Source organism: Colobus angolensis, unplaced genomic scaffold (genome assembly GCF_000951035.1).
Source record: "Colobus angolensis palliatus isolate OR3802 unplaced genomic scaffold, Cang.pa_1.0 Scaffold5, whole genome shotgun sequence".
Classification (NCBI taxonomy): Eukaryota; Metazoa; Chordata; class Mammalia; order Primates; family Cercopithecidae; genus Colobus; species Colobus angolensis.
The window spans coordinates 22,316,594-22,329,595 of NW_012118487.1; the positions used below are offsets into that span (position 1 = coordinate 22,316,594).

Genomic DNA, 13,002 nt, shown 5'->3' on the forward strand with positions numbered 1-13,002 from the left:
ATATTAGTATATATACACTATATGTTAGTATATATAATTAGCATATATACTAGTATATGGAATAATGGTAAATATACTTAGTATATATACTCAGTATATATACTATATTTATTAGTATATTAGTATATGCTACATCCCAAATAGTTTTACCATCTTGATGAGGGAAATCAGCCCCAAAGGAGAGCACCCCCAAAACTGCATTCTCTAAACAAAAATTTTCTGTGGATGAAAATTTCACATGGTAATGGAACATAATTATCTGGCACAATGTATCTTGAATGCTTATATGTCACCACATTCAGAACAATGAAGAAAAAGACATAAGAAGTGTGAATGATTTACTAGCTTAGAATAAAGTCCTCTCTTTGTCTTTCCATATCTTATGCATCTTTTAAGTCCTGCTCAAATCCCCACCTCCTTCTGAAAGCCCTCCATTGCAGACCACTCTCTTACAACTCCCTGAAGAATTAGAGTCAATACCTTTGTACCAAGTACTTGGTAAAATGCTGTTGTTTCTTGCTCCCTTTTGAAATATCTCTTCAATTTGCAGAATGTCACTCATATAGGAGGCACTTAGTTATTACTGTTAAATAAGTACAGTTGTGCTACAAATATAATAACACATAAAGAAATGAAAGATGCAGTATTTCGTTTACAGCTCTCTACTACTCAGAGTTTGACTTCCAAATGTGACCTGGTTTGAAAGCATTTCTACCTGGAATTTCCAAATGCCTGGTGAATGAATGTCTTTATTTTTTCTCAGTGACCTATCCAATTAAGATGATTCATACTGCAAGTTGTTAGTAGGGCCTTTTTGATAATAAAGCATTCTTAATACCTTGGTCTGAGGGGCTGAGAACATTATGGAAAATGTAAGGTATTCCACGAATGAGAGCCTTCTTGGCCTTTTGGAAATGTTGGCAGAGGTATGAATGTTTTCCTTATATTACTGTCTTTATGGAGTCCAATGAATTTTTGAAAAAATATTAACAAGTCTCAATCTTCTGTACATTCATTTAAGCAACGCATTCTCATTGATTCACTTTCCCTGTACACAGAGGTCACAGAATTATAGTATCCAATGAATGCAGCTTCAATGTTAAAATAGTAACAGCAACAAGAATAAGAATTTTAAAACTTTTCAGGAAAAAATACCTCGTACTGAATTGATGTCCCTGAAAATTAGGTGTAATTTTTTAAGACACAGTTTGTGCAAATTGAAATAGACTCAAAGGAGAAGGGAAAATGTTTATTAAAATAGCATAAGGTGTTCTCACTCCCATCTATCCAGTAATCTGAATCTCCTATTTTAAAAAAGCATACTCAGAAGTCTAGAAACAATAGAAAAGGATCTCAAAATATTAAAAATAATAAAAAATCAAAAATATTAAACATATCACATACTTCATGTTTTTCACTGCTGGAGAGAAATCTAGAGTTGTCCTCAACATACAACCTAACAATTTAGACACACAAGTAAAATGAATATACTCTTTTAATGAAGTTTCTCACGTTCACTCCATAGTTAACTAGTGGAGAGGAAATTAGAAATTGAAATAGGTTTGACAAGTACAGTAAAAATGTGTGTTACTCATACATATGAAAATATAAAAGCGCTACTAATCCCAATGCTACACTGACCAGTGGAATACTGAAACTAACCCGTTATGGACATTGGGGAGACCATCCTAAGTATTTCATAACATTCAACCCGAGGTTATTCTAATTTGAAGAAGGCTAATTTGAGGAAAGCTTATAGAATTCTTCCTATGCATTAACACATAGAAGCATTTTTATCAAGTATTTTGCACATGTTCAACACCTCTAAAGTTTTCTGCAGCTCATGCATTTGGAATCAAGAAATGGCAGCAAAAATTCTTCCAGAGGAGGAAGCCTCCCTATTTTAAGTACTGAGTCTGACCCACTGTATGGAGAAATTAATGTTAAATGCAAGAACAGAATGAGAACCTGCATCTCACTGAGTAGACTGAAGGCAACACAGAACCAGGGCTCAATATAGAAAAGACCAGAACAAGAAACACGACCGGCCTAAGGTGGAACATTAACATAAGACCCAGTTGGTGACAAAATATACATGCCAAGCACTGTTGATACAATAATTAATCTGCCAAAGATAGCCACCTCTCCTCAAGGTCACGGTTCTAGAAGGAAGGCAGAATTATGTATTGATATAACTATTTGCCTTGCAGGTTGAGAAGCAGGTGGGCTTGCATGCATGTTAATGGTTTGGCAAAGTGTGTATAACTAGATCTAACATGTGTGTCATTCATTCTGAAGTGTTCACTCACTCATCACTGATTTAACTGATTTCTCTAGTTAAAACAATTTGTAATTTAACAACACATTGAGAATCTACTATAGACCTGACAGATGCAGCAGATGGTCCACGCTGAAATGTGCAGTCACTATCTTGATTCCAGAAGATAGACAAGTTTGAAAATGTCTCCTTAAGAAAATGAGAAGACATTTCACTTTACAATTTGGCAACTGTGAAAATTAAGCTCTGACATTATAAAATACGTCCTAAATCTAATTGAAATTATAATTTTCACTAGATGTTTGGACTTGTTCATTTATTATGTTAGTGGCATTTAATAATATTTATTTGCCAAATACTTTTACAGAGTTTAATTTATAAATGGCCATTAAGTCACCTCAACCTTCTAACAGTTTTAGCATGTTTGGCTATGAAATTATTTCTCAAGGACTGTTCTCCAGGGAGAAAGACAACTCCAGTACAAGCAATACTTTAAGCCATGAAGTTGTAACCTATCTCAGAAGGTATCTGGTTAGCATTCTGTTGAAAGCAAAGGCAAAGTCAGCCCAACTGTTTAAAAACCCAGAGAACAACAATAGCCCAAGAAAACTTCCAGAAAAAAGACATTCTTCAGAAATGACATTTTTACAAGAACCAACCACTCAGATTAAAGAAAAAACTCTCAATTCCTGAAAATAGCTATGAGTAGAAGTAAAAACAAGAAAAACAAGGGCTATTGTATAGATAGGAGTGAAGTCTATAAATATAAACAGTTAAACCAATTTGTAATTTAAAACAAAGATGACTTCTGCATTCACAATTACCTTGCCACCATCAAACCCTAGATAAAACCTATATGTCTAGATAGTATTTTAGTCTATTTAGCTACATAGTATCATTCATTATATATCTATGTAATAGTATTCACATGAGATATATCCATATATGTATTTTTATGGCTTTAGCATTTTCCCAAAACTGAATTTGACTCCTGAGAAAATACATGTAGCAGCTGATTTCTCTTTGTGTGAGCTGTATAAAGGTCTTGTTGCTTTTGTGGAGTTAATGCAGTTTCCAAAAGTACATTAACTTAATTCCCCTGATGCTGGTTATGTTGAAAATCTGGCTTAACATTTACTGAGTTCCCACAATGAATAAGACTGTCTTCCTCTAGTAAACTTAAAGAAAAAAAATCTGTACTGAACAATGTCAAGATCTGAGACAAGTAAAAATGTTTGAGTAGGACTGTTGTACTTTAAAATCAGATGTCCAGCACTGCACCTAAAACATAAAAAGAACAAAAAGTATTGCATTTTGCAAATGTCTTTAACATTTTCAATAGTTTCCCCTACAGATATTGCCTTTGTGTTTGCTATATTAAGAATAGAATAGAGAAGCCTTCGACCCCTGCATCATATGCAGCAGGCATTTTGCAGAATCAAGTAATGTATCCACTGGTTATACAGCATGCAATATAAGCTCAACGTGTGTGAAAGAGTGAATCCAAAGCAAAAAATGAAATAACACATTTCAAGAAATACAATGGCGTTGCCTCAAAGGGTGACCAGCAGGTAAAGTAAAATGGCATGGACATAGTAGGTGTTCATAAATACTCCCTAAATTATATTAAAATTATTAGTTCTATTTAAAAAGGCCTATATTTTCATCTTGGAAAGTTAATTTCAGTGTGGAATGACAAACAGTAATATTTTACAATACTTATGAAGAAAGGTTATTTTAGAAATTACCACTTGGCTAAAAAAGAAAAGGAAAAAGGGCATTCAGGACATGGGTCAGGAAGGTGACAATGCAATCTTTATATTGACGTTTCACTATGCTAAACTCAAGGCTAAAGGTTATGATTTGTGCACGTTTTGAGCAGAGTTCTAGAAATAAGCTATTTCTTGGAGAAACATTGCACAATGGCAGTGAATAGCAGCTGCATACTGAAGGAAAGATTTTATGATTTTAAATACTTTCTCCTATATAGGAAGAGAAATTGGATAGGTCCAATCAGTCAACATCACTTTGGGATCTGAACATATGAGGAGTTACCTGCATTGAGCAAATAAGTGTGATAATTATTGTTCCTTCCAATTACCTTGACATACATAACTACAGCAAGAAATTTTGGGGGGCCAGGAGCAGTGGCTCATGCCTGTAATCCCAGTACTTTGGGAGGCCGGGGTGGGCAGATCACCTGAGGTCGGAAGTTCAAGACCAGCCTGACCAACACGGAGGTTTTTCGTTTTTTGTTTTTTGTTTTGAAAGAGTCTCACTCATCACCCAGACTGGAGTACAGTGGTGCGATCTCAGCTCACCACAACCTCCACCTCCAGGTTCAAGCGATTCTCCTGTCTCAGCCTCCTGAGTAGCTGGGATTACAGGATGTGCCACCACAGCTGGCTAATTTTTGTATTTTTAGTAGAGACGGGGTTTCACTATGTTGGTCAGGCTGGTATCAAACTCCTGACCTCGTGATCCTCCTGCCTTGGCCTCCCAAAGTGCTGGGATTACAGGTGTGAGACACCATGCCCGGCCAGCAAGAGGATTTTTAGTAACCTGAATTTAAAAGTTATATTCAGGCTTATTTAGAAAATAAACAATTTGCATCCATTTTTAAAATAATCAGCCTTTGTTTGAAATGAAATGTCTTCAAATGAGGGGACTCTTTTTATTATAGAACTATGATGTTTAGCAATGAGGTTGATAGAAAACAGATTTCTGTAGAAAACAAAATATTTACCAGTAGTGGAAAGTTGTTCCATGGTGTATTATCATAAGTAATTCATTTATCTTTAAGAGCCATCTCTTTAATACTCCACATGTGCCACCCTACCCTTCAAAGATTACTCATCTGGGGACAGTTAAAGAGGGGAGTAAATCATTTGAAAATCGTAAAAGACACTAGTAACACGAACAGGCTCTTCTCTTGGGCCATGTTTTATTAGAAAGAGCTGGCAGTTAGATCACTTACAAAACACCGTACGCTGAATGTTCAAAAAAAGAGAATCCTTCCTTCACAGAGCAATGGACTCATGGCAATCCCAGTAATTAATGAGAAGGGAAGAAAAGGGCAAATTTAAACATGTTTCAAATTTAAGTTCATTTGAACCATCACCTAGCTCGGATAAACCTCCTCCTCTTGGCATTTCAGAGTGCACAATTTGAATACCATTTCACGAGTAAAAGGAAAATGAAAACCTGGAGATGCATATCTTCTGTGTTAAAAACAAGCACACAGTTCTTAGTTTGCAACACTCGGGTCTCATGCAGAGTTTTTAAAGGTCAAAATTTTACTAAATAAATGCTTACCAATTATCTTAAAATGTTTATTTAACACTTAAAAAGCAGTTTAACTTTCTAAAATGTCTGAAGACTCTTCTCTTCCAAAAGGAAGAGAGCCCCTTACTAATCCAGTTACATGAGACAACAAACACAGCAAGTTCAGCACTGAAACTTGAAAAGACATGTAATTCACGTTGGTGTATTTCTCCATTATGCAAAACTGGATTCAACACACACAAAAAATAAGCATATGCAAAAGAGAAGTACCATCTCTATCCTTTCTTGTTATCACACTTCTGGCATGCTAATATGCATGATGTCAACATCGACCAACATGGCTTTGTTTTATGATATGCATTTTTGCCTATTTGAGAAACTTCATTTATTCAAAAATATTCACTGAGTGGCCACCTATGTCCCAAGCATAATACTAGACATTTGGGGTGAAAAAAATATATATATAAACAAAATACAATCCCAGAGCACAAGAAGCTACAGGAGCTATAGGAGTTTCTTGTAGTCCGGGATTGTATTTTGTCTATATATTCATCCCATGTAGACCAACAATGGAAAATGCCAAAATGAGGCAATAATAATTGTTGCCACATATTGAATTAAGAACTTTATATTTACCACCTCATTTAATCATCACATTATTGTCATTTCATAGGTGACGAATTTGGGAGATAGAGAGAAGTTAATTGACTTGCCCAGGGACACTCAGCTAAAAATAAGAAGCCTCGGGATTTGAGCTCAAGTCCCCTGACATCAAAGTCCACACTGTAATTCTTTACATGACAGCTCTCCAAAGAAATATGGAAGCATAAAGAAAGAGCCCCAGTAGGGGTAAGAAAGTTAGGGAGCGGGGAGAAAGGAGGTTTCAAAGAGCTTTTGCTTCTGCTGAGACTGTAAAAGACTAAGTTAGTCAGGACCTGAGCAGTTTCATCATAAATTCTTTAGGAAAATAGGTCAGATTGCCAGTGAAAATGTTGATATTGCCCTAGATTTATTTGGCTACCTAAAGAAACAACCATAAAGACATTCTCAAATACTGTCGCACGCTTTGTTCCTATTGAGTGACGCTTGCTTGATTCAAGCTTGCTTGATGATTATTGTTCATCATCATGTCAAACTGAAGAAAAGCAAGAATGTCCCACATTTTAAAATTGATAAAAGGCAAACAGGCAGGGTGTAGTGGACTACACCTGAATAGTAGTCCCAGCTATTCAGGAGGGTGAGAAGGGAGACACCTTGAGCCCTAGACTTCAAGGCTGCAATGAGCCATGATCATGCCACTTCACTCCAGCCTGGGTGACACTGCAAGACCCCCTCTCCAAAAAAAAAAGCAAACATTTGTGAACAAAAAACAGTGAGAAGAGGGAAAAAGTCCTTCAGGGCTTTCAACTAGGCCTGTGCAACAGCATCCTAAGAGGAAAGCATTCGGCAGGATTGGTGGAGGCAGATCTCACATGACAATGCAGCCAAGAGTGCCTACTCCAAATGACCGTAAAGGGCATGGAGCAGTTTCCAGACCAACTGAAAGTAAAAAAAGAATATTTATAAATTAGCATTTCTTCTTCATAACTAGATGTAAGCAGCTCCATGAAATGTATTTCTATATACTACACTACTTTGGCCTCACAGCGATCCTGTGAGTTCTGAGTTCTTAACGTATTCCCATTTCATACACAAGGAAAAGAGGTGAACAAAAGTTAAAATCATGAAGCTATTTAATGATACAAGAAGAATTGTGAGGCATTTGTGTAACTTTAATCATTTTCATCAAAACGATTTGTCCTTTTCAGCTCCATAAGACAGGGAGAGAAAAAAGCAAACAAACAAAATTATTTCTCCTCTGCCTCATTGCCTCAGAATCATGCTCTGATTCTAAGCATAACTTAAAAGCCTACTCTACATAAACCACTATACTAGCTGTTTATGGAGGAAAAAAATGGAAAACATATGTTCCCTACCCCTGAAGAGCTCCCTGGATGAGGCCCTCTGCTGAAGAATTGCCAAATGAATCATTTTTCTCTTTGTTCTACATCCAGTCTCATGTGACAAATGAATCTTTAACACTATGATAAAGAATGATAATGGGCTAATGCTGTGTTTCTCATGCTAGTGTAACACTAGTTCCAAGATAAGCTGCCTTTTTTATTGTTGCTGTCGTCGTTGTTGTTGTTGTTATTTTGTTTCTGAGATAGGGTCTCGTTCTGTCGCCCAGGCTGGAGTGCAGTGGTATGATCATGGCTAACTGTAACCTCAAACTCCCAGGCTCAATCGCCCTCCCAAGCCTCCCAAGTAGCTGGGACTACAGGCAAATGCTACCATGCCCAGCTAATTCTATTTTTTTGTAGAGACAGGATCTCATGATGTTGCCTAGGCAGAACTCGAACTCCTAGCCTTAAGCATTCCTCCCGCCTCAACCAGGTGTGAGCCACCATAGCAGGCCTCCTTTTTTTACAAAAAAAAAAAAAAAAAAGAAGCAGGAGAGAGGGAAATCCCATGGTAAAAGGCTGGGAAATCTTATACAGTACGCATCTACCTTGGAGATTTGAAACATACAGTAGCCTATTAAGAGCTCTGTTAAGTCTTTCAACATACAAACCTGCTTATCTTTGTTTACATAATACCTATCAAACCATGCTGAATATATGTTCTATGAAATATACTTTGAGAAAAGCTGGGTTAATGTGTCACCCCTTACAAGAGCTATTTCCTATTTCTCAGTAATATTTAGAAATAGGATTTCACCCTTATGGTAAGCCAGTAAGGGAGTCACTAGCAAATGAGTCATCTGCCACCTCTCAAATCGGTTGTCATAGAAAGCTGCCTCTTTTGTCTGAGCAAAGGCTATCATGTAGGGGCAAGCCCAACTTGCCTTCTCTTCCATTAACCAATCACAAGTCAATCAAGAACATCACTTCTGGCAAAAGCTGTGTTGACTCATTCAGGTCTAAAAATAACTCTTGACCATGTGTGGTAGGTCTAGATTCTTCTCTAGGATCTAACATGTATCCTCATGAATTTTAAGGTGTTATTTAGTTGTAATCATTTGCCACTAATACATACTAATCTGCTATAAAGAGAGGCCAGACAAATAATAAAAACCCCCACTTCTCTTTTTCAAGTTGTGTGGAAACTTTGCCAGCATTAAACGTTCCTTCACAATATTTGGCAAATGCATTCTGGCATTTATACACTTTAAATTTTAACAGATTCAGAGAGGAATACGTCCAAAATAATCATTCCAGCCTTTGAGAAAGAAAAATCCTGCTCTAAAGAATGTTTTTGAGATAGCGTTTTAGCTATAAATCAGATTTACTTCCCAAAAGCAATCTTGAACTACGTGTAAAAGAAATAGTGTTTTAAGCAAATTAATCTTAACTCATATTTAACTCTGGGTGGAGTGGTCTGGGAACACAGAATCCATTACTTAGATTTAAGTGAACAAAGGTTTCTTTTATGAGTACTGTACTTCGATGATGGATATATATGCCTAGGAAGGCATATGTTTGGGTTGGAATACATGAGTCCTTAAGCATGGAAATGAGAAAAAATTATAAAATATAAGTAAAAGGAAAGAAAAATGGGAAAATGACCATGCCTAGCAAGTGTGATATCTAATGGGGACATATCTGAGAACTTAGAATCAGCCCCTAGCCTAGTCTAAGCTCATTCTTCATCCCAGTTCCAAATGGGCCACAAACACTAACACCCAGTGTAGAGGAAATCCATCTGGGGTCCAGACTTAACAATGTCTGAGGAGATGAGACCAATGACAGGACCATTCGTGATTCTGCTCATTGAAATTGGCTGCTACTCGCAACCCTCTTTCAACAGATTCTTGCAGACCTCAGAAGTGATACAAAATGATGACTGAGATCCAACATTCAGCTGGTCAACAATCAAGCTGATTCCTAAGATGTCATCACAGTATAGGTTTGGCTATTCCTCCATAACCAGTTCAAAATGGAATTTGCTTTGCCATTTGATGAATTCAAATGTTAAACTTCTTCCAAAGAGAGTCATTTTCAGAAGATAGGCTCAACTACACCCCATGTCCTGTACTAAGCATGTATAAAGATCACTTCTTTCTGCTCAGGAAGAGAGCTAATTGTATCAACAAACATTTCTGTCCAAAAACTGCTAAGCTAGCTAAGTAAACGTCTAGCTTGCCGATTCCACCACAAGAAAGGGCTTTATGTGAGTATTGTGTTTTATTTCGTTGGAGTTCTTCTGTTATGTTTTCTTTTGTTGGAGTTCTTCTGTTACGACAACTAAATCCTTAGAAATCCACTATTTTTTTTAATGTTCGGGAAAAGAATCTAGATTAAGAAAGCTTATCAACAAATCTGACACCTCTCTTGCTGGAAAATAAAACGAATGTGAGCCACTTGACCTCAAAATTTCAGTCAAGTAAACACATTTGTTAAGTTCAATATTATTTCCTAAAGCTGAACCAGAAATGTTATTTCAAACCAAAAAATAAGGTTCTTAAAAGGTGAAAATAGTTAAGGCAGTTGGCCCTTTTTCAAAAGCAGGGGTCCTAGTGAAGACAGATATCTATACCAGCTATTTTGGAATTTGTCAATGTCAATAAACTGTACAGTTCCTGTCTTTTGTCATCCATTCTTCAATAATCCAGTCTCTCTGACCTGTTGACCCTACTGTCTTTTTCTCCAGTCCTCCTAAAGCCAGTCTTGCAGTCTCACATACCTTTACGCTGTTCTTCAAGCTCCCAATTCTCTATTCCCCTCAGGGCAAGGGACTATCTTCTGTGTTATCTTCTATGGGCTGTGCAGAGGCACAACTCATAGAGGCCTGGTCCACCTTGAGTATACAGGTGCTCAAAAAAAAAAAAACACTGAATGAACCCACTTGTACCTCAGAATAAGTATAATATTCCTTTTTACTTCTTAAAATAGTTTAATCTAAAAGAAACTGAAAGGCCATCTAAGAATGGTGAACATTTTCCTTTATCCAAATGTACTTGAAGTTAATTCACACAAGCACCATCAAACTTGTACACTGATCAGATTTCTAATCTATTTGACCCTCATAAAAGGTGATGGAGGGGGCTATCACCCTTATAGTTTTGTTAGTGTTGGTTTATAATAGTTGATTTCTACTTTTAAAAATACAAGGGACATAGACATTTTGTATTCTATTAGTAATACCATAGACTTAGAGTCTCCTTCATTTAAAAAGGAATTGTAAAGTACACATTGTACAACACTTCCAAGTTTGTCTCTGTGAGAGGAATTCAATCAATGTATTTTGTATGTATGAGGAATAAAACATTTTATTTTAATTCACTGTGTTATGCAGCTGTTGATGGATTCATTTTTTCCATACTGCATATTCAGTATTTTTCCATAATGTAGATTATTTCATAATGTAGATTCAAGCCCGCTGTGTGCCAAACATGAGCTGGGTTCTGGAGTCAGGGTCCCCACTTCACAAAGCTTGCAATCTAAAAGAAGGATTTGCAAACCTTGATGAACTATATATTCCAGATACTTAAGCAAAGGAATCATTGTTTTCATTTTCTAAAGCATATCACATTCTAAGAGTAATACCACTTTAAAATTTTATTTCCAAATTTGAAACAACAAAAAGTTAAACATTAGCTTTCATATAATCTCTCTGAAGTAACAATGCAAAAAACTCTGGGATCAATCTACAAAATAGAGTAACAAAGGGTTTTCATTAAGAAGGCAGCAGGAGAGTCACAAATACTTACATTAGCTTTAACTGTGCCTAGGATGTCTTGGCTTTGGTTATTGGATTTAGCTGAAAATCAGTTATCACATTTAAAATTTTTCCCTATCTTCAGATAACGGTATGAAACTGAGTTTCAAAATGTCCAATCCTACATGCTGAATCCTGCCAGATAGAGTAGTTAATATTAAATGTTTTCTAGGATCTGATCTTAGAATTTTGACAGCAAACTTACACAAACCTTGTTTCTTATATTATTTGAAGGTAAGAAATATTTCCTGAAGATTTATTCTTGATCAACCTATCTACTATACATTTGAAGATCAAAATGTCTATTGATCACCTATTTTAATCCTTTCTCAGTTTGGTTCTTATGTATCATTATAAAACTATTCTGGCCCTTCAATGAGAATTTTTAGCCTACTGTTCTTGCTTGCTTTGTCATGAAACAAAAATTAAGCATCCCAGGCTGATATCATTAGCACAGATTACTTTAGCCATACCTTGATTATCAGAAGACCAGGCCCAAATTATTTCCTAAGCAGAAACATAATGAAAAAAAGTCCCAAGAACATTTTTAAATACCTCTTTATTAATACTAAATGCATCACAATTAACATAAATCAAAACGTGCTTTAACATACTCCTAGGAAAGATGAATACAGACGGTTACTTGGGAACATCAGTTGGAATAAAGACCCCATCACAAACTATTCATCTCAAACGGTTATAGCATAGAAAATGGAATACTCTTTTTCCCTTGGAAAGGCCTTGTGCAGTTTCAAAATCTGAACGTCAGTCAGAAACCACTTTTCACCCCGGTAGGAGGAGGGGGGCCGACGTGTCTGCATACACCACCACCCCAGATTGGCAATATCCCTAAGATTCCCCGAGCATCCACAGCAGCGAGTGTACCTAATACTTATGCACACACAGGTAGAGATGGGTACACAGAGCCAATAAACTGGTCCTCTGGAAATCAGAGAAAAAAGGATAAATGACTCGTTCTCCTTGCCTCTAAATCACTGCCTCTGCACCTTATCTTTCTGCTCATGTCAGCACGGAAGACCAACCCTCCTTGCTGGGGACTCGCAACCATTCCTTTGGTTTTTTCACACAGCAAAGTGAGAAGGACCGCTGGGGTTGCGTGCGTCAGGATTTGTTTTTTCCGTATTGCTACCCCCCACTCCCCGCCACCCCAGCCTCCCAAAGCCTATACTCACTAGAGGGTGGGCTAAGGTCTGGGAAGATGGGCTTGGGGTTGAGCGGATGGGACGGAAAAGCAGAAATTGGGCCCCTGGCACTCTAAGTCGGGTTCCTCCCCATTTCCATCCCTCCTTCCACTTCCCACCTTCCACCTTAGATACCTTTTACCAAGAAGTCCCCTGGGCCCATCCCTCCCTCCTTCCCCCACACCAGCAGTCCCACCCTCTTCCGCCCGCCCTCCGGGATGCCCCCAAGGCTGTCAGGGGGCAGCACCCTTACCAGGTTCATGGACGCCAGGGTTGTCGGATAGCTCGATGACCAGGAGCTCCCGGCCCTCGAAGCTGCGCCCCACCGTGTAAATCCTGCTGATGGCGGTGCACTGCAGCCACACGGACACGAGCGCCTCGCGCAGCTCGGGGTAGCGGTGGTACTCGAAGGAGATGCCGTCCTCCTGCTGCAGCCGCCGGCGCCGCCTCATGCCGGCCGCGGGAGCCCCGGGCTCC

The 13,002-nt window shown here is 37.8% G+C and overlaps 1 protein-coding gene across 1 annotated transcript in view; it reads right to left on the reverse strand.

Moving 5' to 3' along the window:
• CPE (carboxypeptidase E) overlaps window positions 1-13,002 on the reverse strand; it is a 123,931-nt gene extending 110,929 nt beyond the window's left edge. The window contains exon 1 of the mRNA XM_011959663.1: window positions 12,779-13,002. Coding sequence (XP_011815053.1) covers window positions 12,779-12,977 — 199 coding nt within the window. The 5' untranslated portion in view covers window positions 12,978-13,002. The remainder of the gene's footprint in view (window positions 1-12,778) is intronic.